A 23,564-nucleotide genomic window follows, 5' to 3' on the forward strand; every position below is an offset into this window, starting at 1 on the left:
GCAGAATATGTCTACACCATAGTGATAGTGGCCCATCCAGAACTCAGAAAATGTTGAAACCACTTTTCTGCAAGAATAAAGAAAAAGTCATAGTCTAACATGAGAAATCAATTTGTAAATATTTAAGGAATGGCCATGAGCTAGGTGTCTTGACTCAATTGCCTATGAAAATATCTGAATCTACTAGAGAAAAGGAGATAAATGAATAGAAATTCATCCATTGCCAAGTGTAATGGTGTATCCCTAAAATCCTTTTGAGGCAAAAGCAGGAGGATCTCAAATTCAAGAGTACCTTAAGGCTACGTAGCAAGATCCTGTCTCAGAAAGTAAGGGGCAAAGACTGTAGCTCCATGGTAGAGTATTTGTCTAATCTGTGCAAAGCCATGCATCCAAACCTCAGGATCATCTAAGGAAAAAAATGCCACTAATGGGCTGGGATGTAGATCAGTGGCAAACCTAACAAGTGCAACGTCCTGGGTTCGATCCCCAGTACCAAAAAAGAAAAGACAACTAAAAATGCCACTATTCTTGGCAATAAAGGGCATACAAATCCAAGCATAACAAAGTGTTTCTATAGTCTCAGCTACTTGAAAGGTTAAAGCTAAGGCAGAAGCAGGAAGATTGCAAGTTCAAGGCCAGCAAGTGCTTTCTGAAAATAAAATTTAAAATGGCTGTAGATATGTGTTAGTGATAGAGTATTTGCCCAGCATTAAAGAGGCCTTGGGTTCAATCCCCGGTACTGAAATAGAAGAAGAAGAAAAAAAAGCCAGGCACTGGTGGCTTACACCTGTAATCCTAGCTACTCTGGAAGCTGAGATGTGAGGACTGAGATTCAGATTCAGCAAGAAAGTCCATGAGACTCATGACTCATGTCTCCGATAAACTACTCAGGAAGTAGTTCTGTGGCTCAAGTGGTTAGAGCTCTAGCCTTGAGCAAAAGAAGCTCAGTGCCCTGAGTTCAAGCCCCAAGACCTGCGTGCACAGAGAGAGAGAGAGAGAGAGAGAGAGAGAGAGAGAGAGAGAGAGAGAGAGAGAGAGAGAGAGAGAGAGAGGAAGATAAGGTTGGTTCATAGATTAGTGACCTCTCCAGACCACAATGTGGATACTCCAATTATTTGTGATCTTGGGAGCTGAGAGTTTGCCATTTGGAGCTAGATCATTCTTAGTTGGGGTGGGGAGCTGTGCTGTGTGCTAATCACATTTAGTCAGCCCCTGGCCTCTTTCCACTAGATGCCAGTAGCATCCCATTTCCAATTGAGACATCAGCAATGTCTTCACACATGAACTAGCTAAGCACTACTGCTCCAGGGGACCCAAGAGTAAGAAAAGAAAGAATAAAAAACAAAACAAAACAAAAAGCAGAAACATGGGCTGAGGGTGTAAGTGAAAAAACCATGCCAGTTAAGAATATTCATGTTCTGGGAATCCCAGCAGAGGACTTAAACACAGCTTAACTGTTTAGCACTGGAATTCTTCAACAGCTTCTGAGTATTAGTGCTAAGCAGAAACTGTACCCACCAGCCCCTGCTGTCAAAATTCCTGTGAATGTTGAGTGGTGGTTACTAAGAGACAGAGCACTTCAGCTGAGTAGAATGTGGCAAGTTGGGATCTTTTCAAAATAAATCCATGAGCCAGGATAGACTTGTACCCAGCTATTGCACTGACTTCTTTTTAAAAGAAACAAAACAAAGACTACAATTATAACTCCATGAGTGTATGAAGTTTAAGAGCCAATTGGTCCAAAAACCAGGCAAAATCTGGTGAGATTTCCTTGGTGGCTCTCCAACAATTTTTCTTGCTAAGTTTGCAGCAAAGAAGGAGTTCCCATGTTGGGACTTTGAAAATAATTATAACAATGCATTAGAAATCAAATCTAGCTCCGCTATAAAATGGAGTCGGGGTTTATCCATATACCTAGTTAAGGATAGGGTGACTTTTTTGCTTCTCTTTTTAAGGTAAAAAGAAGAAAGAAAGCCACAAGGTCCTCCCTGCAGCCTACGCTACCAAGATAAGCAGGGGCAGGTAGAGTTCATCCAGCTCTGGAGCATCAGGAAGGAGAATTCTTTTGCCAGGAGGAGCAACAAGACTGAGGTGGCTTAGGGTTGGCTCTTGTGAGTGTGTTTGGATTAACACTCAGACAGATTGCAATGGAGGTCTGGGAGAAGCTTGCAGAGAAACATCGTTGAGAACCCTCTGTGCAGAGGAGTGAGGATGGGAGGGGTTGCTCAGAAAAATGCTGATTGGTCAACAACCACATAAACCCTCAACTTCCAAATTCTCCTCCACTGAATTCTTTTTTTCTGATATTTTAAAATTATTATCTTTAAGTATACACTGGATTCTTATCAACTTCCAAAATTACACTGCCAATAAACCATCAAGGAAAATTAATCATGATGTTACAATTGCTGACAATTCCTTGAATATTTTCTGCCACATCAGCTCTAGATGATAATTCATTAACACCATTAATTCTGTGGTGGCTCCTTTCTTTCTTTTTTTGCAAGAGCAGTATTAAAAAGTATGTTCTGTGCACACAAAATATGTTTAGAAATATTATTAACACCTCATTTTTCCTTTACTCTCAAATTAATGATTTATGAAGAGTGTGTAAAAAGCTACATCTAGGTCTGGAGGCCTGTCTCAGGTAGTTGAGCATCAAGCCAGTGAGTGAAAGCATGCAATACCAAGTTCGAATCCCAGTCTCCAACAAAAAAATAAAAAAATATATAAACATTATTCCAGGGTTTTTTTGTTTGTTTGTTTTTGTTTTTTTGGGTCTGGTTGTGGGGCCTGAACTCTGGGCCTGGGTGCTATCCCTCAGCTCTTCAGCTCAAGGCTAGCGCTCTACTACTTGAGCCACTTCCGGCTTTTTTCTTTTTGCTTATGTGGTGCTGAGGAATCAAACCCAGGGCCTCAGGCAAGCACTCTACCACTGAGCCACCTTCCCAGCCCTCCAGGTTTTTTTTTTAAGTAGTTCATTTCTCTCCAGTGTGGTCTTGAAGAATTGCAACTTGGAAGGATCATGTGTCATGAAAATAATTTTAAAACTTTGTATTGACCACTCAACTTTGCACCTCCCCTCTTCAACTTTCTAAGCAAGTTTCTAGGATTATTTTATACTCCTTTTCCTACCACTGTTGACAGGTTATTACACTTTGATCAAGTTCTGCCATGTTAGGTTGGTGGCAGGAGTACCTGGTTCCTGTGAAGTTGAAGTCAGATCAGCAGAGCTACCAGATAAGAAATACACAGGAAACCTAGTTGATGGCCCCACATCAGGCTCAAATCCCACCATTGGAAAGGAGGGGTGGGGAGATGGGGGGAAGATGGGAAGGGATGGGAAGGGGAAACAAAGGAGGAGGCAACAATGCTTGATAAGAAATGTACTCATTACCTTGCCCATGTAATTGTAACCCCTCTGTATGGTATTTTCACAATAAAAAATATATAGAAAATAAAAAACTAAAAACTAAAAAAAATCGCTTGCATGTATAGTAAAACAAAATTCATAAAAGGAAGTCTCTAAAATTCCAAAGGAAAAGGAAACAAATGAAAAAAAAATCCTGTTGGCATACCAGGAATAACTTACTAATAGCTTATAAAATCTCCAAAGTGAAAATTAGCCTAGCAGAGCTAATAGTTTCACTCACTTTTAGGGAGGGCTGTGTTGGATAAATGGGGTTATTATCAAATCATTTTTACAAGACAGTAAAACAGTTAGGTCTCTCTGTAGCAGTTCTAAAAATTAAGATGAATTTCACATAATATTCTCTTATTAAGCTCCTACAAAAGAAAAAGTCATTAAAATAATTTTTAATCTGCATTTGACCTAGTGAAATGATTTTTAAAACTTAACAGACAATCTTTGTTCAAAAAAAAACTTTTACTTTATTCCTCAATTCAACTCAGGGTCAAATTCAATTATCTTAGGTCTTACATTTATAGTATATATATATATATTTTTTTAATTACCAAATACAAATTTTACTGTAAAATGTATTGAAAACAAAAAAATACAAAAATGAAAATAATAAGGAATAGCAATATTCAAAGATGACTACTTTAATATATATTTTGATTATTTTTTCATTTTTGGTCTATCCCAAGAGATGTGCTTTTTGTAAAATCACAAATGGTGTATCTTATAAAGTACATTTTGTTAATTAAAAAATATTCTGAAGCTAGAGATGTAGCTCTGTTGTAAAACACTTGCCTAGTAAACATAAAGATTTTGGTTTAAATTCCAGCACTATTGAGGATGAGGCACTTTATTTTCCATGCTAAAATAGATTTTTCCAACAGCTGTTCTCATTTTTTTGCTCTCAAAACCAATTTATACCCTAAAAAATTATTGAGGCCTTCAAATGCTTTTGCTTATGTGGGATGAACCTATCAATATTAATAGTACTTGCAATTAAAACAGGAATTCTTAAATTATTAGTTCATTTAAAATTTAAAAAGTACCACCAGGTATGACGGCACATGCCTTTAATCCCAGCACTCTGAGGTTGAGGCAGAAAGATCTTGAGTTCAAGGCTAGCCTGGGTTACATAGGGAAATCCTGTTTCAAAAACAAAAATAAAAAAGCCCCAAAAACAAAACAAAAAACACTTATTTAATGTCAACATGAATAACATATTTTATAAAACTCCATTTTCCAAAACACAGAAACAAAATCATTCCATGAAAAAATGGCATCATTCATATTTTTGCCATTTTTAAAAATGTGTGGCTTGGGAGAAGACAGCTGAATTCTCAAATATGCTTCCGCATTCAAAATGTAGATGTGTTCTATTAGTAGAAGCACATAAAGGAAAGACAGCCTCTCACAGACAAGCAGTTGGAAAAGGGAGGAATCATTTTCAAATAATTGTGGATAATTTCTTTTCTCTGTCAAGGCTGGGGTTTGCACAATGGTCCACATGCTAGGTGCTCTACAGCTTGGGCCATGCCCCCCCAAGCATTCCTGGATTTTATTTTATAGCACACCAATACTTGAAAACTGGTAGCTTTTTTTATACAGATTATTTGCAATGTAGAATATGAAAAAAATAAATGAACTTTCTACACCTACTCATGAGAGAGTGGAAAAGGAGAGTAAGTTACTGTGAAAATAGCTTTTGCTCAAACTATATGCTGAACTAGTGGCATGGCTCAGGTGGTAGAGCACCTGCCTCATAAATAAGAGGACCTGAGTCCATAATCCCAGTTACTACTGAAAGAGAGAGACAGACAGACACACAGACAGATAGAGACAGAGACAAAGACAGAGACAGAGACATCATAATTTAAGAATAGTATTTTTCAAGCTTTTGCAATAATAATGGGGTTGGACATTGTGGCATAGACCTGTAAGTCCTGCATAAGTCCTGCACTAGGGAAGATGAGATAGAAGAACCATGAGTTCAAGCTGGGCTACAAGCCTGAAGCCAGCCTGGGCTACACAGCAAGACCTTGTCTCAAACAAAAGAAAACCTTCACAAAATCACAAATGCTTGGAACCAACATTCTGCCATATACCTCTTTTTGCACATTTGCTTTCTCAGAATAGTTCCTTAAGACGTAGAAGTTGAAGGTCAAAAGCAAGATAATGTTTTAGGCTGTTTTATACAATTGTTTCCAATTTTCCTTATACCTATGTTAACTTGCATTTTGATTAACAGGGTGTACTGGAGCCTTACATTCTCACTCACACCTTTGTCAACACTAGTTATCATGTGAGCCCTGTCTCAGCTGTTTTTAGAAAATCAGTGTGACTGTGTTGGCTCTTTGTGAGCCCATGGCGTTATATAAACTTCAGTACTTGAGATTTTCTGGACTCCTGTGCTGAGGCGTACTTCTGTGACAACTTCACCACAATGTTATTAAAGCTACTTCGTGTTATGGTTGTATTTACCATGTCTACTTGACAATCAGTTTCTTGAGAAAGAAACCATGTTTCCTTATCTTAGTATACACTGCAGTGTCCTCAGGATACAAACAGCATTGAGTGGTGGTAGAAATGACATTTTTCAGCTGTACAGCTCTGTGCTATTATCTGAATGTGCGCCCTGGAATTCAAAAATCAGACATTGATCACCAGTGCAAGAATATCAAGAGGGTTAAGGTGATTAAGGCTTGAGGACAAAGCCCTCACAAATGAGGAAGAGATTGAAGGAGCCCATGCCTTTTTGTCCCTTCCCTCCTGTGAGGCTCAACGAGATCTCGCCAGTCACCAAATCTGTAGCACCTCATCTTGGACTTCCAGACTTCAGGACTATAAGCAACATAATTTACCCAGGCTCCAGTATTTTGCCAGAGCAGCACAGACCAGGACACTGTGTGAGTGTGGACAAATTACTTCCCTGTCCTTTCCTGATCTTGAAGGTCATCATTAAACAGGGAGACAAATGCCTACTTCATAAGGCTGCTGCATGGAAACTATGTTTAAAATATGAAATAGTCTCCTAGTGTCAATGGCTCAATTTATAATTTATCAGCTTTATGATGATGTGAAAACTATGAGCCTGCAGTAGAAATTATACATCATATTTTGAATTTTGATAATTTCCTGGGCCAGTGATAAGTGACCCAATTCTCCTGATGTGTCAGTGAGTGATGACTCCCAGTGAGCCAGGCCATTATGACTGAACAACTGATACCCTACTGTGCTGCTAAGCTATGGTGCTTAAGTAGGTTAGGTGCATGACTTCCCCACTTTGGAAGTCCTGCAGGACATACTGATTGTGACAGCTACTTTCCAGGGGTGACTATCACCATCTTAGACTTGAAGAAATAGGGGTAGCACCCTGGTTCTCTTTGGTAGAAGCAGAGGTTACAATTGCCACAATGTTGAGCTCCAGGAATAGGAATGACAACAACAGATTGTCACATTCCATGCCCAAGAGTAATGGTAATGGTTTCTCTTCCAGACAGCCCAATTGAGGTATGATTCACTTGCCATATAATTCACTTACAGTATACAATTCAGTGGCCTATAACATATTCACGGAGTTGGGCAATCATTTCCCCAATCAACTGTAGAACATTTTCATCACCCTAAAAAGAAATCCTATGCCCTTTACCATCTCCTTCCCAGCCCTCTCCTTCCCATATGGCAACAATGAATCTATTTCCTGTCTCTGTGGTTTTGCTTATTCTGGAAACTTCTTATAAATGGACTCACTTCACCTACTGTTTTCAAAGTTCATCCACATTGTCCCATGTATTAGTATTTCATTCTGTCTTATGATCAAATTATACTACATTGTATAGACTATGTTTTTCTTTCTCTATTCATTAGTTACTTGGTGGATTCCACTTTTGGGCTATTATGAATCACAGTGTTGTAAGGATTCATGTACAAGTTTTTAGGCGGGCATGCCTTTGGTTCTCTTGAGTATATATCTAGAAACAGAATTGTTGTGTCACCTGTCATAGTTTTTTGTTTAATTAACTGAAGAACTGCCAAAGTTGTCTAAAGTGGCTGCACCATTGTATATTACCACCAACACTGGATGCAGATTTTAATTTCTCACACACTCCCCAATACTGTCTTCTTAATTACTGCTATTATAAGTGGGGTGAAGAAGTATCTTGTTTTAATTTGCATTTCCCTGATGGCTAATGATCATAAGCATGTTTTCTCGCGCTCATCAGAAATTTTTAAATTGGACTGTCTGTTATAATTGGGTTAGAGAGTAATTTACCAGACCAGTTTTGAATTATAGTTTGAGGAGTCATTCCTAGCTATTTAAAACTTAGTTTTCAGGGCTGGGAAGGTGGCTCAGTGGCAGATTGCTTGCCTTGCATGCATGAGGGCCCTGGGTCCAATTCCTCAGCACCACATAAGCAGAAAAAGCCGGAAGTGGTGCTGTGTCTCAAGTGGTAGAGCGCTAGACTTGAGCTGAAGCTCTGAGGGACAGTGCCCAGGACCAAAGTTCAGGCCTCACAATGGAAAAAAAAAAAACCAGTTTCCATACAGATATGGTGACATAGCCTGTAATCTTAGCATTTGGGAGGCTGAAGCAAGAGGATCAATAGTTTAGGGTCAACGTGGGCTACATAATGAGATCAGAACCAAACAAAAGTTCTCTGACACAGAGCTTTCAGTCCCTGGTCACATGTATCATCATCTGAGAAATAACAGAATTAAACCCCAGCTGTCCACTGTTCATTGTTTAGTTTGATCCCAATTAGCTTCAATCACAACTCTAAGACTTAACTGACAAAAACTTTAGAACACAAGAGAAAAATAACAGTACAGCCTTAATTTTATTGGCAAATTGAAATCTGTTCAATGGCAGTATTATTCCTAAAGCTCTAAATTCATGATTCTAAACTGCTAAAGTTCACAAACTCAGTCAAGGGAAACTTATGGGATTGACAAGTAGCAACTCTGGCAGGTTGAATAGTTACTATGAACTAGAGCAGAAAGAAATAAAAAATTCTAAGAACTGACTGCCATTTCTTGTCATTTTTCCTCAAAGCTAAAGTAGGCCAATGATTCTCCTAAGTTATTCAAAATGACAATAGTGTTCTCTTCTGACCTTGTCACAGCCATGTGGCTACATTACCTTCACCCCTCTGCCAATCTAGGCTGGTATCCAAGAATTCTGCCAGCGCTTTCTTCCAGAAAGCCAAGTATGTAAATAAAATGAGGATCCTGATTCCATCAGCCAGTCAGTTTAACCAAATCTTTGATTGTCAAGCAATTTCTGTTTATAGGCCAATATAGCTACCTTTGTATTTATTATTCCTCCCTCATGCTTTATCTTAGAGTCAGGGAAATAAGAATGTCACTGTCCCTGAGAGTTGTCTCTCAGTGAGTGGAAACGAATTGCTGGAGAGAGTTGCTTTCTGGGGATATCTTAGGTTCACTGCTATGAGCAAATTAGATGCTGGTACAAGTACACTCTCAAGTCTGTTTTGTATGCCTATTCACTCCTCTTCTAAGCACCCACTTCCCCCTTCCTAAAAGCCTTTTCACCCAAGATAGTATCCAGGTTCTGTAGCTAGTAAATCCAATCCAAAATTGAGGCTGATAGGCTTAAACTATTGACTCTTTCAAAGAGGTATTTCTGCAAATTACTAATATCTCCCCATTAACTTAGGTCTTGCCAAATCCAATGTGTACTCCTCCATGCCCTTTATGTCAACTGTCAGAGGATGACAGTAGAAGTTGTATTAATCAGACAAAAGGAGCTAAGATTCTGGGGATGAAATGTTATGGTCATTCAACAATCATTTCTTAAGCACATAGGGTATAGGAGACATTGTGATCTACTTGCAGGAACTGCAGCCAAGAAGAGAAGCCAGGCTGCCGCCCCAGGGAGCTTACATTCTACTGTTAACAATAAATAAATCCAAAATATCTTTCAGACAGTGATAGAACTATGAAAAGAAACTTAAACCAGTGCCTGCTGTTTTAAGACACAAAACTGGAGAACTCAACTACTAGGCAGAAAGGTGGAAGAAAGCCTCTTGAAGAAAGTGGCATGAGCTCTGAAACTCCAGAAAAGGATCTGGAGTTGCAGCATTTCAGGCAGAAGGCACAAAATCCTGGATGAGCCTGACAGAGGCTAAGAAAGAAGCCAACATGGCTGGAGTACAGTGAACAGTGATAATGAATGGCAGGTGAGCTGAGACAAGTGGGCAAGGGCCAAGCTGGGGAGGGCAACTGAAGACCATAATAAAGACTCGTGGAGCCATAAATCACAAAGCTAAAATGGGACACAGCCATAATCTAGATCCTCTCAATACTATCGGTATTTAAAAATATAGTCTGGGGCTGGGAAGGTGGCTCAGTGGTAGAGCGCTTGCCTTGCATGCTCATGAGGCCCTGGGTTCCATTCCTCAGCACCACATAAGCAGAAAAAGTAGGAAGTGGCACTTTGGTTCAAATGGTAGAGCACTAGCCTTGAGCTGAAGAGCTGAGAGACAGTGCCCAGCTGCAGAGTTCAGGCCCACAACCGACAAAAACAAACAAACAAACAAACAAACAAATAAATAAATAAATATAAATATAATCTAACAGAGTTTATGCCCCAACTGGTGCTGGATGAAGAGAGACTATATTGAGGCCCTTGAAGACCCCAACACTCTAAAGAAGACCCAGACTATTGTCTCACTCTCCCCTAAGATAATTCTAATTTTTTAATTAAATATTAGAATATCATAGATACTGTGGTAAATAGTATTTGTCATATGATCCCTACAGTGTATGTAGAGAAGTGTCTTTGGTGTTGCTATCTTTGACCTTATGGAAATGCAACACTGAATTGCCTAAGGTCTATTTTTAAACATAAGATCCTCTGTCTCTATTACATACTAGGAAACTTAATATAGCTAAAGTGCTGAGTAGGATTAGCTTCTACATAGATTGTCAGGTGTTTTTTTTTTTTTTAATGTTAAGCTTTTTTGAAAGTTTGAAGTAAATTGAACCACTTTAAAATAGTAAAATTTTGCCCAAACGTGAAGAGGAATACATTGTTTAACTTAAAAAAAAATAACAGATGTGAAGCCAGACACAGTAAGTGGTTCATGTCTATAGTCCTTGCTAATCAGGAAGTGGAGATCAGGAGAACTGAAGTTGCAGGCAAGTCAGGGTAAAAAGTTCGTAAGACCTCCCATCTCAGTCAATAAAAGCTAGGAGTGGCGACACACACCTATCATCCCAGAGATGTGGGAAGCATAAATAGGAGGATCATAGTCCAAGCAAGCCTAGGCATAAATGCAAGACTCTATTTTAAAAGTGAGATTTTAAAAGGGCTGGGACCATAGTAGTAGAATGCCTGTCTAGCAAGGCCCTTAGTTCAAATCCCAGTGCTACCAAAAGAAAAAGAAGGAGGAGGAGGATGACAAGGTGGAAGATGAAGACAAAGAAAGAACAGTTGTGTGAGATGGGCATGGAAGTCTACACACCTGTAATTCTCATACTCAGGAGGCTAGGGTAGGAGAATCATGAAGCCAGGCCAACCTGAGATACAAAGAAAGACTCTCTCTCAAAAAGAAAAGAAAAAAGAATAGGAGCCTATTTAATACTGTATGTGTTATATATATATATATATATATATATATATATATATATATATATATATATATAATGTATATAGAGTTCTGAGATGAGCACTAAACTCATGATGTTCTAACAGATTGTGCTACCAGCTCAAGTCTGAATCTAGTTAATATACCTACCAGCTATGGAAATTTAGCCATATTACTCAATATTGATAAGCCTCCATTTTCTCTTACACAAAATGAGGATGAAAGCAATGCTTGGATTGTGGTATTAAAGTAACAAGAGTTACAAACAACAGTGCTTATAATAGATTAGTTGTTCCTTGAGCTCCTGTTGGTTATTTTCCCTTCTCTAGGACTCTATCATTCCTCCCAAACACAAGAAGGTTGGGGAGATGATAACTGAACCTCTTCCAGGGTAAGTATCAGCATCAACCAGGCTTTCTTGCCAGAGCTTACTACACCACAGTAAACACTCAGTTGTTTATTTTGTTTTTGTACTCATTTTGTGGCTTGAAGTCAGGGCCTAGGAGCTGTCCCCTAGCTTTTTTGCTTTTTAGCTTTTTTGCCTAAGGCTAGCACTCTACCATTTGAAACAGCTCTACTTCTGGCTTTTGGGTAGTTAATTGAAGGGTTCCATGAGCTTTCCTGCTAAGGCTGGCTTTGAACAGTGATCCTTACATCTCAGCTTCTTGAGTAGCTATAGGATTACAGGCATGAGTCACCAGCACCCCATAGTAAACACTTTTGCCACAGGGCTGGCCAGAAGGACCCAGAACCTTCAGGGAATGGACAAAGAGGCTCCTGGGACCAGAATTTAAAGGGCTGGAGGTCCTAGTGTACCCTACCTCAGCTCCTTAGGATCAATATGTATTATCATTTGTATATGTATATCATTTAGGTAACTTGTTTGTTAACATCTTCCCTACACACAGTCTAAAGTGGATAGATTAGGGACTTTACCTGTTTTATACATTCTACATTTAGATTGCCCGACACTAAGTCGATAGTAAATATTTGTTGGATAGTGAGGCTCTTTGCTTACTATATATACTTCCTGAAAATGGAGGAAATTAATCTTATTTATTTATTTAAATTTTATTTCTATTGTAAAGGTGAAGTACAGAGGGGTTATAGTTATGTAAGTATGGTAATGAGTACATTTCTTTTTGTAAATTTCATTTAAACCAACAATTTTAAGTGTCCTAATAAAATTGGTCATTAAGGAGTAATTTGTGGTGAATGTACTCATCATTTATAATAGGCAAATAAAAATGCATTTATGGTGTACCATAGTGAATATTTAGTGCATACATTTTTTTCCAAAGAAAAAACATAGCCAGGTGAAGAAAACACAGTGATACCTCCGTAAGTGGGCTTTAAGCATGAGAGCCTGGTAGACTGAACAGTGATGTCAATTAATCCCTCACATATCTTGGACTTTACCAGATTAGGATGTGGAATTTTGCAACTGAACTCATACTGGTTTGCCTTAATAGAGGACTTTTCTCTGGACACAAAGCAAAGCCTACTCTTATCCCTCCATCTATGATCTGGATCAAAGTCACAGAAGGTGGGAATGAACTCTGCAGACATTATAATTGAACAATCCTTCAAGACTTATCGCTCCTCTCCAAGCTACTCTATTTCCACAGTCCCTGGATATTATCAATCTCTAGTAAGTGAGTAGTCAACAACCACTCAAATTTGATCTCAGCTGAGTTCAACATTCCAACTATATTTGCTTTATGAAGAAGTCTAGGCAACTTCATTCTTATCATTCACTTATCCAACCAAAACCTAGAAAATCCTGAGTGATTCTGGATGAAAAAACAAGATCTTAGAGAAGGTAGGAATTGGCATCTCAAGTGCTTGAACCAGGGACTTAAGGAATATTGAAAAACATAGTGTCTAAAATACCTTTCTTCCCAGCTACAGTGTATTATATAAAACCTTTCTAAGTCTTATTTCAGGAAAAATGGCTTTGCTTAGTGTCCTTTGTGTAGTAAACAGGACATTATTATAGAGTCAAGTGCTCCTTTTAACAGACTGTGAGCTCCTTGAGAGAAACAACTGCATCAGTCGATCACTTTTACCTCCCAATAACCTAGCACAGGAACCTAGCCATATAGCACTCATTGCCAATGAAACAGCTCTACCGATTCCAATGAAGCTAACAGATTTTTAGATTGTTGGTTTGCGCCTACCAGTACAATAGCCACCAGCCACTGGTGGCTGTGGATAGGTAGGCAAATTTACATGGGCTATAAACATAAAATATGCATCAAATTTCAAAGCCTTATTACCAAGTTTTACATGGGCTGTGAACATAAAATATGCATCAAATTTCAAGGACATTACTAAGTATTTTAAAATTAATAATCTCAATGTTTTTAACATTGATTTCATGAGAAATTATAGTACTTTTATCTATTGGGTTAGATAAATACATTATTAAAATGGATGCCATCTATTAATTTTTTTAATGTGGCTATTAAAATTTTAGATTACACATGTGGCTGTGCTTGACATTATAATTCTATTGAATAATTGTTTTCATGTATAAATGACAACCAGTCTCTTGTATCTTGTTCTATTAAGTTTCTTGATAGGAAGGGGAAACTGACTATCTAAATAAAGCCAACCAAATATTTCTTTGTTTTCAGAAAAGCCATGATTCATAAAACAATTTTTTTAGTTCTATCAGTATGTTTTACAATTTAGCAGGTTCACTGCTTTAAAGAAGAAATAGTAATTCCAACTCTTGTAGAATATATTCCCTGCTGTGGACTCAAAGTTCTTACCAAGGGCATGTAATATCCATGCAGCTGACATTTGAACAGCACTTCAATTCTCACTCAGAATGCCTCTGAACTTTTTGTTGTTGCTGTTCACTTTTTCAAATTAATTTAATTATCTTTAGTTGTACAAAGGAGTTGCCATTTAACAAAGCAGTTTATTGGGCTGGGAAGGTGGCTCAGTGGTAAAGCACTTGCCTTGCATGCATGAGGCCCTGGGTTCAATTCCTCAGCACCACATAAGCAAAAAGAAAAAAGCTGGAAGTGGCGCTGTGGCTCAAGTGGTAGAGCGCTAGCCTTGAGCTGAAGAGCTGAGGGACAGTGCCCAGGCCCAGAGTTCAGGCCCCACGACCGACTCCAAAAAAAAAAACAAAGCAGTTTATGAACACAATGCATCTTGATCAATGTCATCTATCAACATTCTCACCCATTCCACCCTACCCACCTCTTCTCTCACTCGATGTAGAACAGACATTGAATTCTTGACTGTATTCTCCCCCTTTTCTCCTCTTCATTCATCTATCCCTTTCCCCTTGACCTGCTTCCTGTTTGGTTTTGTTGAACTTGAACTTTGCCTTTCTAAAGAATTACATTATTTGAGTTTTTCCTTGAATCTACTGTATTTCATTTAATACATTTACATACACTTGCATACCACCCAATTTATTTACTTATAAGTTTATAAGCTAAAAAGACCTCTGTTTTATATTTTCCTCCTTCAGCCTCTGGCATCCTGAAGAGTTGGGCAGCTCTCCCATCCCCAGCTCTTTCCACTGACCTCAGAAGAGGGCTGGCTCAAATAACACACTTGTCAGAACACCTCGGTAAGCAATCAGTAGAAGACACCCCATAAATAGATATATGAAAACAGAGTGCTCTGTACTGATAACAAAATCCACTTGCAACCTTCCTTCACCTCTACAACATTTGTTACCTGTAATGATTAGTTAAATGTGAATGTCACTAATGACTTTAATTCTATCGTCTTAGACAGACATGTTTTATATAGGCACTGGCAGAGCTGTAAGTAGAAGGTAATTTTTAAGCACTACTGTGCTTACCTAGAGAAATTAAATTGGGCCAACACAAGTTTATCAAACAAAAAATAATAGAAAGGGTCTAAATGAGCTATGGGAAAGGCCTACAAAGCCCTACATGACGTGTAGCCCACCTGTCTTGGACTTACCTTCCACTCTTCCCCTGCTCACTCTACTCCAGAAAACTGAACTTGTGCTTCTGCTTCAGTGCCCTTGCACCTGCTCTTTCCTTTACCTACAACACACAGTCCTTCACTTTCTGCTCAAATGTCATATCAGAGAGGCTTCTTCACCATTCTATCAAAAACAGCCTAGCCAGGTGCCGGTGGCTCACACCTGTAAATCCTAATTACTCAGGAGGCTGAGATCTGAGGACTGTGGTTCAAAGCCAGCCAGGAAAGTCTGTGAAACTGATCTCTAATAACCACCAGAAAATCAGAAGTGGCACTGTGGTTCAAATGGTAGAGCTGAAGAGCTGAGGAACGTCACTCAGGCCCAGATTCAAGCCCTATCACCAAAAATAAAAATTAAAAAACAAAAAAAATAACCCAGCCTAACCCTAATCCCACTGGATTTGTCTTCATATAGTTTATGGACCACCTAGCATATTATTTATTTTTTTCTTTATCTCTCTAAACTGGAAAGTCAGCTTCAGGAGGCAAGACCTTTGTTCTGTACCTTTTGGATCTAGCACACCACAGGAGCCCAATAATTATCTGTTGAATTAATAAATTAATGAACACATTATTGGAATCCAGTCACCTGGGGTCTAATCCTAGTTCTATCACTAAAGAGAATATCTATTTTGAGAACATGTCCTAACACATGCTTTCTGAATTTGTAAAAGAATTGGATGAGAACAGATGTTTAAAAGCCTCTCCTAGCTCTAAAATCAGGTGGTTTTATAGATCTGTTTTAACCAATAACCTTGAATAAAGCTTACAACACAAGAATGTTTTAGGTATCTACAAACTACAAGGCCTTTGAGGCTCTTCATTAAGATTTGAAACCCTGATCCAATGGTAAAGTCCTCTAGGTGGTAGGAATTCCAGGATTTTTTCTCCACTTTGAAGTGGTTGGTACAGAATGTTTTTTCCCTTAGTCTCTTCTAACAGTTAAGGACACAATTATGTTCTTCTGTTTTTCTACCCAGAGTATCAACTCCTTGAGGGCAGTAGTAGTCTTCACAGTAATGTTCCTATGTCCAGCACCTTGTCTGGCCCATGGCACTCTGTTCTCTGAATCATTATTCAGATTAACAACTGCCACCTTCCCTTCCTGATGAATGGTGAGTGAGAGGCAGAGCTTTGCCAGTGAGTTTTCCTCAAAAGCCAAGTATAACTTCACACGTTCACATGGTTTCTTTATTCCTTAGGACAAGCTTGTGAATTGGGTATTATTACCATCCTTTAATGGATGAAATAACTGAGCTCACAGAGGACAGAATTTGTCCGTGATAGAATGGTTAACAGGGGCAGGGAAGGTGGCTTAGTGGTAGAGCTCTTGCCTTGCATGCATGAGGCCCAGAGTTCGATTCCTCAGCACCACATAAGCAGAAAAAAAAAAAAAGCCAGAAGTGGCACTGTGGCTCAAGTGGAAGAGCACTAGCCTTGAGCTGAAGAGCTAAGGATAGCGCCCAGGCCTAGAGTTCAGACCCATGACCAGACCCAAAAAAAGAAGAAAAAAAAAGTATGGTTATCAGGATGCACACCCAGACATCTTGATGCTGTACACCTTATCACATGACCAGATAGTAGGACTAGTATGTCAGAAGGGTAACCTACTAACATAGTATATGGACTGGACTGGTGAAAAGCTTGACTAACATAAGTAAGGCCTTGGGAACAATCCTTTGCACAAAGGGGGGCGGGGGAGAAGCAGGGCTGGTAATGTGGCTTAGTGGTGGAGTGCTTGCCTAGTATACATGAAGCCCTGAGTTAAATTCCTCAGTACCACATAAACAGAAAAGGCCAGAAGTGGCACTATGCTCAAGTAGTAGAGGGCTAGCCTTGAGCAAAAGAAGTTCAGGGACAGTGCCTAGGCCCTGAGTTCAAGCCACAGGACTGGCAAAAATAAAACTATTAGTCTGTGTAATGATGAGCTTTATGTACTATAAAAGCATTTTTGTGATTAGAAGATATTGTTCTTTGTTTCAGAAGGCAGCTAATGGTAATTCTTTATATTGTACCTGAAAGGATAAAAGAAAGATAAGTTGGTTTTGTCTTTTGAATTTTGTTCTTCTTGTTGGCAGTACTGGGGTTTGAACTTAGGGTCTTCAAAGTGTTCTACTACTGGAGCTATGACTGCAGTTGTGCCATTTGAATTTATTTTCCTGATAATAAAATGTACTACATACCCATTATAGAAAAACAGAAAAGTTCAGATAAATATACAGAAAAAATCCTAATCAACCATTATCTCAGGGACAACCACTATTAGCCTTTTAACCTTCAAACTAGCCTATATTAAGTGAATATTAATTTTAATTAACTCTTTAGACCTCTTTTCCAGTACATCTGTTCAATTTTATGGCTGGCATCATCATAACTTATACTATAAAACTTTTTCAAATTCAACATAAACATTTCCTGCATTGTTAGAATCTTTGTAAATAGCTTTTTTTTTTTTTTTTTTTTTTTTTTTTGCCAGTCGTGGAGTTTGAACTCTAGGCCTAGGTGCTGTTCTCAGCTCTTCAGCTTAAGGCTAGCTCTACCAGTTGAGCCACAATATTAGTTCTGGCTTTTTCTGCTTATGTGGTACTGAGGAATCGAACAGAGGGCCTCATGCATGCAAGGCAAGCACTCTACCACCTTCCCAGCTATAAATACCATTTTGATTGTGGTTTGTAAACACCGAATGCAAATACCCAGCAGCTCAAATGCTAGAATGCCAGCCTTGAGCAAAAAGCTAGAGTGAGAGACCCTGAATTCAAGTCCCAGTAATGGCAGAGCCTTTTTTTCCTTTTTCTCTAATAAGCTCTGAAAGTAAAAGCTAGAGGAGGCCATGTCAGCTTCCCTTGTAGTAAGTAGAAAGAGCACCTCCTCACAGGGAAGGGGTAGTGAAAGTCTACCAGCTTGAGTGCACAGACCTAGGCTCGCAGCGTGCTTGCTTTGATCTCAGTAAATGATGTGAAACTTCATTTCCCCCATTTGTAACAGGCAAGTCACATAACAGCATTCCAACAAGGATTTAACAAGAGTCAACAGAAGAACACTGAGCACCATGCCCGCTACAGTGATTCAGGGTCTCTTCATTGTGGAAGAGCTTGAAGAAAGGATAACATGGTTTATCACTCTCACCCTCCATCTCTTAGAAAATATCCCAAGTCCTCAATTCAAGTCTCAGAAGAACCTAGAATGTTAGGCCACATTTGTAAACTCAATTTGTGGTTTGACTGTCATAGCACAGGGAGGCTCCCCATTCCACTGGGACTTGCCCCTCGATGACCTCCTTCTACCTCTAGCTACTTCCACTGGCTCCTTTCCCCATTGTCCCACCGTGGACTACACCCTCGATAATGACCCTAGTGTCCCAACCAGTCTACAGACTACTTTCTATAACAAAATCTGTTATTCTTCAAGTTCTGATCAGAAGTTTTACTGACTCCTAATTACTTTTTTTGTCAAAAACCAAAAATGTGATTTTTTTTAAAGGGATCGATCTCTTGTGTTTCTTCCTACTCTGCTTGTTCTGATATCTTTCCATCCATAGTAAGAGTGGGCTGAAGTTTACTGAAGATAAATCATATCACTTCAAGGTCCTGACCTCTGTCTACAGGCAATGCAGCCACAAGGTGGTGCTTCAAACTGTCAGCTGCTCACATTTTAGTATTAAATGAGTTTTCAGGATCTCCTGGGGGATATTACTTTTACAGGGTTAGGCACATCCTAGGTGTTACTATTATAAAGGCTGCCACACTTTCCCTTCTCAATGTACTGAGGATTGCAGGTCCCTATTCCTTGTTCCATATCTCATGGGTGCCTTCTCTCTTATTCCTTTATGCATCTCCTGCCCATTTTCTTTTTTTAAAATTTACTTTGTTGTTATTGTAGAGGTGATGTACAATGAGAATACAATTTCATGAGTCAGGTAATGAGTGCATTTCCTTTTGTACATTGTCTTCCTTCCCTTACTCTCCCCCAGTCCCTCCCTCTCGTCTCCACTCATGAGTTGGATAGTTCACTTTCATCAGTGTCCAGTGAGCTGCTGTACTTTTTCATCCTTTTTTGTACCCTTCCCCCCACCATCTGAAGATATACATTCAAATAGACTATACATAAAGAAAACAGAATCATAAAAAATTTTTAAATTAAATACAGGTAAAAGGGAATAGGGGCTAGGAAGGTGGCTCAGTGGTAGAGTGTTTGCCTTGCATGCATGAGGCCCTGCGTTCGATCCCTCAGCACCACATAAGCAGAAAAAGTCGGAAGTGGTGCTGTGGCTCAAGTGGTAGAGCACTAGCTTTCCTTGAGCTGAAGAGCTGAGGGACAGCGCCAGACCCAGAGTTCAGGCCCCAGGACCGACCAAAAAAAAAGACAGAAAGACAAACAGGAAGGAAGGAAGGAAGGAAAAGAAAGAAAGAAAGAAAGAAAGAAAGAAAGAAAGAAAGAAAGAAAGAAAGAAAGAAAGAAAGAAAGAAAGAAAGAAAGAAAGAAAGAAAGAAAGAATTTAAAAAGCTTAGGTTTTTCCAGATTGATCCTGTGCCTTAGGCCAGGGTAAGCTCATTTTATAAAGCCAGGCTCCTGCCTACTCCTGTAAGGTAGCCAAAGCTTAACCCTCTCTCCTGATTTTCCACAATCTGTCTTCCGTCTCTATTGTTTCTAAACACATAGTCTCATACTCCCCATATTTCTCCCTAATATCCCATAAATATCTTGAGGGCAGAGTCTATACCTGCTTCCTTTTTAGTAGTTGCTTGGAGAACAAGACCCATAACTGAAGATCCTATCTTACTGACCATTTACCCTGGCCAGTGCCACTCTATGGTCTACTTTTTCATTTTAGCTTGCTGGAATGAGTTGGGCACTGAGTATGCATGCATGCCCAAGTGGTACATATCCATTCGCCACCTTCAAACTCTTTTTTTTTTTTTTTGGGGGGGGGGTCCGGTCTTGGGCCTGAGCTCTGGGCCTGGGCACTGTCCCTCAGCTCTTCAGCTCAAGGCTAGAGCTCTATCACTTGAGCCACAGCGCCACTTCCGGTTGCTTATGTGGTGCTGAGGAATCGAACCCAGGGCCTCATGCATACAAGGCATTGACCCATGCAAACTCAGAAAGAAAAAAAAAAGCTCAGTGGTAGAGTGCTTGCCTTGCATGCATGAGGCCCTGAGTTTGATTCCTCAGCACCATATAAGCAGAAAAAAACAGAAGTGGCACTGTGACTCAAGCGGTAGCACACTAGGCTTGAGCTTAAAAGCTGAGGGGCAGGGCCCAGGCCCAGAGTTCAGGCACCTCGACTCACACACACACACACACACACACACACACACACACAAACCATTTCTAATATTTTTATTTTAGTGCCTTTATGAGGGAAGATCAAACAATAATGTTTTATAATGCAATTGCAAAATTCTTATTTCATGTATTTACATTTAAAGAAATGTTGGTAGTTTAGAGCTTGGGGCCAGTAGGAACTTAAGAGCAGGAGTTGCTAGCTAGTGCTGTTTATGTAGTAGTGGAGTTTGACCTAAGGGCCAGTGCTTGGTAGGCAAAGGCTCTACCATTAGAGCCACACTCCCAACCTTGTTTTGGTTTGTTTTTGAGACAAGGTCTGGAAGCTATCCTAGAACTCACATTCCTCCACCTTTGGAGGGTGGGTTCAGTCTTGCCTTCACCTCAAATGGCCTTGAGGCTTCTTTTCTCCCTAAGAAATTTATGTTAGGGGTCTCCGTACCCTTCTTAGCACAGAGTTGTGCATCCAGGAGGCCACCATCCATTTGATCAGAGCCGCCTTCTTAGCCTCCACTCCCTGTAGCCTAGGTTTTTCCAGATTGATCCTGTGCCTTGGGCTAGGGTGAGCCTTCCAGAGTTATGAGGACCCTACGTAAATCTCCAAGAATAAATAAGAGCAGCAAGTCACAAGGAGCTGGGGCTCAGCGGGTTGGGGGATGGGATGGCCATAGTAAACTTTGCTGCAGGCGGGCCTGTCACTCCAGCTGACAGCGAGCTCCTTCACCTTCCAGCTCAGAAGAGAAAAATGAAGGCAGCAAGTCCCAAGACGGAAAGTGCTTCCTTCCAGGAAAATGAACTCCAGATCCATAAAGGAGAAAGCAACAAGCACCCCCCTGGGGCGGCTAGCGGCCCTACTCACACCTGCGCTGCCCAGCTGCCCGGGGCCCAGCCCTGGGGCTCGGCCGAGGTACCTGGCTTCAGGCTCCTCCTCCGACTCGGCCGTGTCCTCCTCCTCCCCCTCCGACGACTCCTCCTCCTCGGTGTCCAGCTCCCGGGCCGCCGCCTCGTCCCCTTCGGAGCCGAGCAGGCCTTCGGTGGTGCGGTTGCTGTCGCGGCTCGCCATCGCGCCTGTCCCGGGCCGGAGTCGGAGCGCCCACGCCGCGCTGCGCCTGGTGTTCTCCCTCTGACTGCACCTCGGCCGGGCACCACCCTGTGCCACCGGCCGGCCGGGGCGGGGCGGCTCGGGTTCCCGGGCGGGGGCGGGTGAGCCCTGAGACTTTAAATAGAAGGCGTCAAAAAGTTTCGCCGCCTGAGCTCCCGGGGCCCCCGGGGCCCGGCTGGGCTGCTTCCCCGAGCCTCTGCCAGCTTCCCGCGCGTCCTCCCCACTGGGCCCCGCAGACGGCTCAGGCTGCGCTCTGACCTCAGAGGGTAAAAGCGACCCAGCCCTGGAACTCGGTAGGGTTAACGCTTCTTAGTTCAGCGTTCTGATGGACCCTTTACTCCAAACTTAGGGAGGAGCTGGGGCTCCTAAGTTACTCCCTTACTGTTACCAGATCCAACATCTCTCTCATCTCTGAACTTCACTGGCAATAGGAGTTCCTCTTCTAGAGGAACCGGAGGCTCAGTGGGAGCTAAGGTAGCTTAAGGTCCCCAATCGTTGCAAATGAAGTGATTCAAGGGAGAGTACTAGGCTAGCACAATTCAAGACCTCACTTTTGGTTCATGGTTCCGTATAGACTTCCTCTGTATTGCAAGTTGGTAAACCATATTCCCTGCCTCAGTGTTCTCTGATCGTTTAGCCAGGATAGTTGTAGCTCCACTAACCTTAAACTCGCAGTCGCCAAAAAATCTTAAGTTTTAAGCAGGGCGCCGGTGGCTCAGGCCTGTAATCCTAGCTACTCAGGAGGCTGAGATCTGAGGATCGCGGTTCAAAGCCAGACTGGGCAGGAAAGTCCGTGAGACTCTTATCTCCAATAAACCACCAGAAAACCCGACGCGGTGCTGTGACTCAAGTGGCAGAGCGCTGGCCTTGAGCTGAAGAGCTGAGAGACAGCACCCAGGCTGAGTTCTAGCCCCATGACCAACAAAAAAAATTAAGTTTTACCTGAAATTCAGCCTGAAGGACCCAAGTTTTACTGTATCATGTAAAACCAGTACTTATAACCCCTGACTGCTCCAAGACTGAAGCACAAGACCCTCACAAAGATCAAATCTTGCCTAGCAACCTACATCTTTCCTATGTGCTCTTTTAGAAGAGCTCCGAACATCATCAAGTCCCTCCCCTATACTTTCACACAACTCCTCTGCTTGAAAGGATCTGGTCTTTTTTATTATTATTAAAGATCATCATTCTTTTCTGCAATCCTCTTCTTCCAGGTTCCCACTACAGTCTATGTTACAAGTTATGTTGGTCGCCAGGGTTCTATGGCTCATGCCTGTAGTACAGCTGAGTTCTAAGGCTCAAGGTTCAAAGCTAGCTCCAGCAGGTTAAGTCCATGAGACTTTCATCTCCAGTTAACTATCAAAAAAGCTGGAAGTAGAGCTGTGGCTCAAGTGGTGGAATGCTAGCCTTCAGCAAAACCAGCAGCACAGGACAGTACCCAGGCCCTGAGTTTTAAAAGCCCCAGGATCCCAGGCCCGGAGCGCAAGAGGTGGGGAGGGAGGAAGTATGCTAGTATCTCTGTCCCCAGGGTACTTTTAAAATTCATTACTCATTTTTCCTCCCACCAACCCAAGCCCTCACAAGCTCATAAACTGGCCAAGTACCTAGTACATAGCACTACAGAACATTACCAAATTGTTTCCTGAATACCAGACCAGACCATATCTGCTGAGTATGTCAACCAGATAGATGTGCCTTTACAATTCATAATTTTTACTAGTGGGAATGACTCTATGGCTACAACAGCAAATATTTACTTATAGCAGATTCTGTTTTTAACTGCTGAATGTAACATATGGAGGTTGAGTATTACCAGTTGCAATGGCTTGAATGCAATACATCTCACTTCCAGCTCTTTGCCAGTTAAGTGGAGGTTAAGAGTCTCTTGGTCTGCTGGGCTGGCATTGAACCAGATCAGGATAAGAGCCTGGCTAACAATTCCTTAACACATTCAAAAATGCAGAAATGGAGAGATCAATACACAAATATCTAAAACTGAAAATAACTGAAGTCTTTGATTTAGAACACAAACTTATTGATCTATTTCTTACAACAAATAGGCTGAAAAAGAGTAAGAGTGAAGTCATTAGGAGCTGAGAACACAGTAACAGTGAGAGTACATACAATTGTGGCCTTATTATAACACTGAATTCATCCCTAAGAATTGTACAAT

At 40.8% G+C, this 23,564-nt stretch overlaps 1 protein-coding gene across 1 annotated transcript in view; it reads right to left on the minus strand.

Annotated features, from left to right (window-relative positions):
• The window catches only part of LOC138832930 (cardiomyopathy-associated protein 5-like), a 92,662-nt gene extending 71,186 nt beyond the window's left edge, over positions 1–21,476 (minus strand). Inside the window, exon 1 of the mRNA XM_070031197.1 lies at positions 21,201–21,476. Coding sequence (XP_069887298.1) covers positions 21,201–21,352 — 152 coding nt within the window. The 5' untranslated portion in view covers positions 21,353–21,476. The remainder of the gene's footprint in view (positions 1–21,200) is intronic.
• Between the last annotated feature and the right edge of the window lie 2,088 nt (positions 21,477–23,564).

Source organism: Dipodomys merriami, unplaced genomic scaffold (assembly GCF_024711535.1).
Source record: "Dipodomys merriami isolate MVZ:Mamm:240054 unplaced genomic scaffold, mDipMer1.0.p SCAF_20, whole genome shotgun sequence".
NCBI lineage: Eukaryota > Metazoa > Chordata > Mammalia > Rodentia > Heteromyidae > Dipodomys > Dipodomys merriami.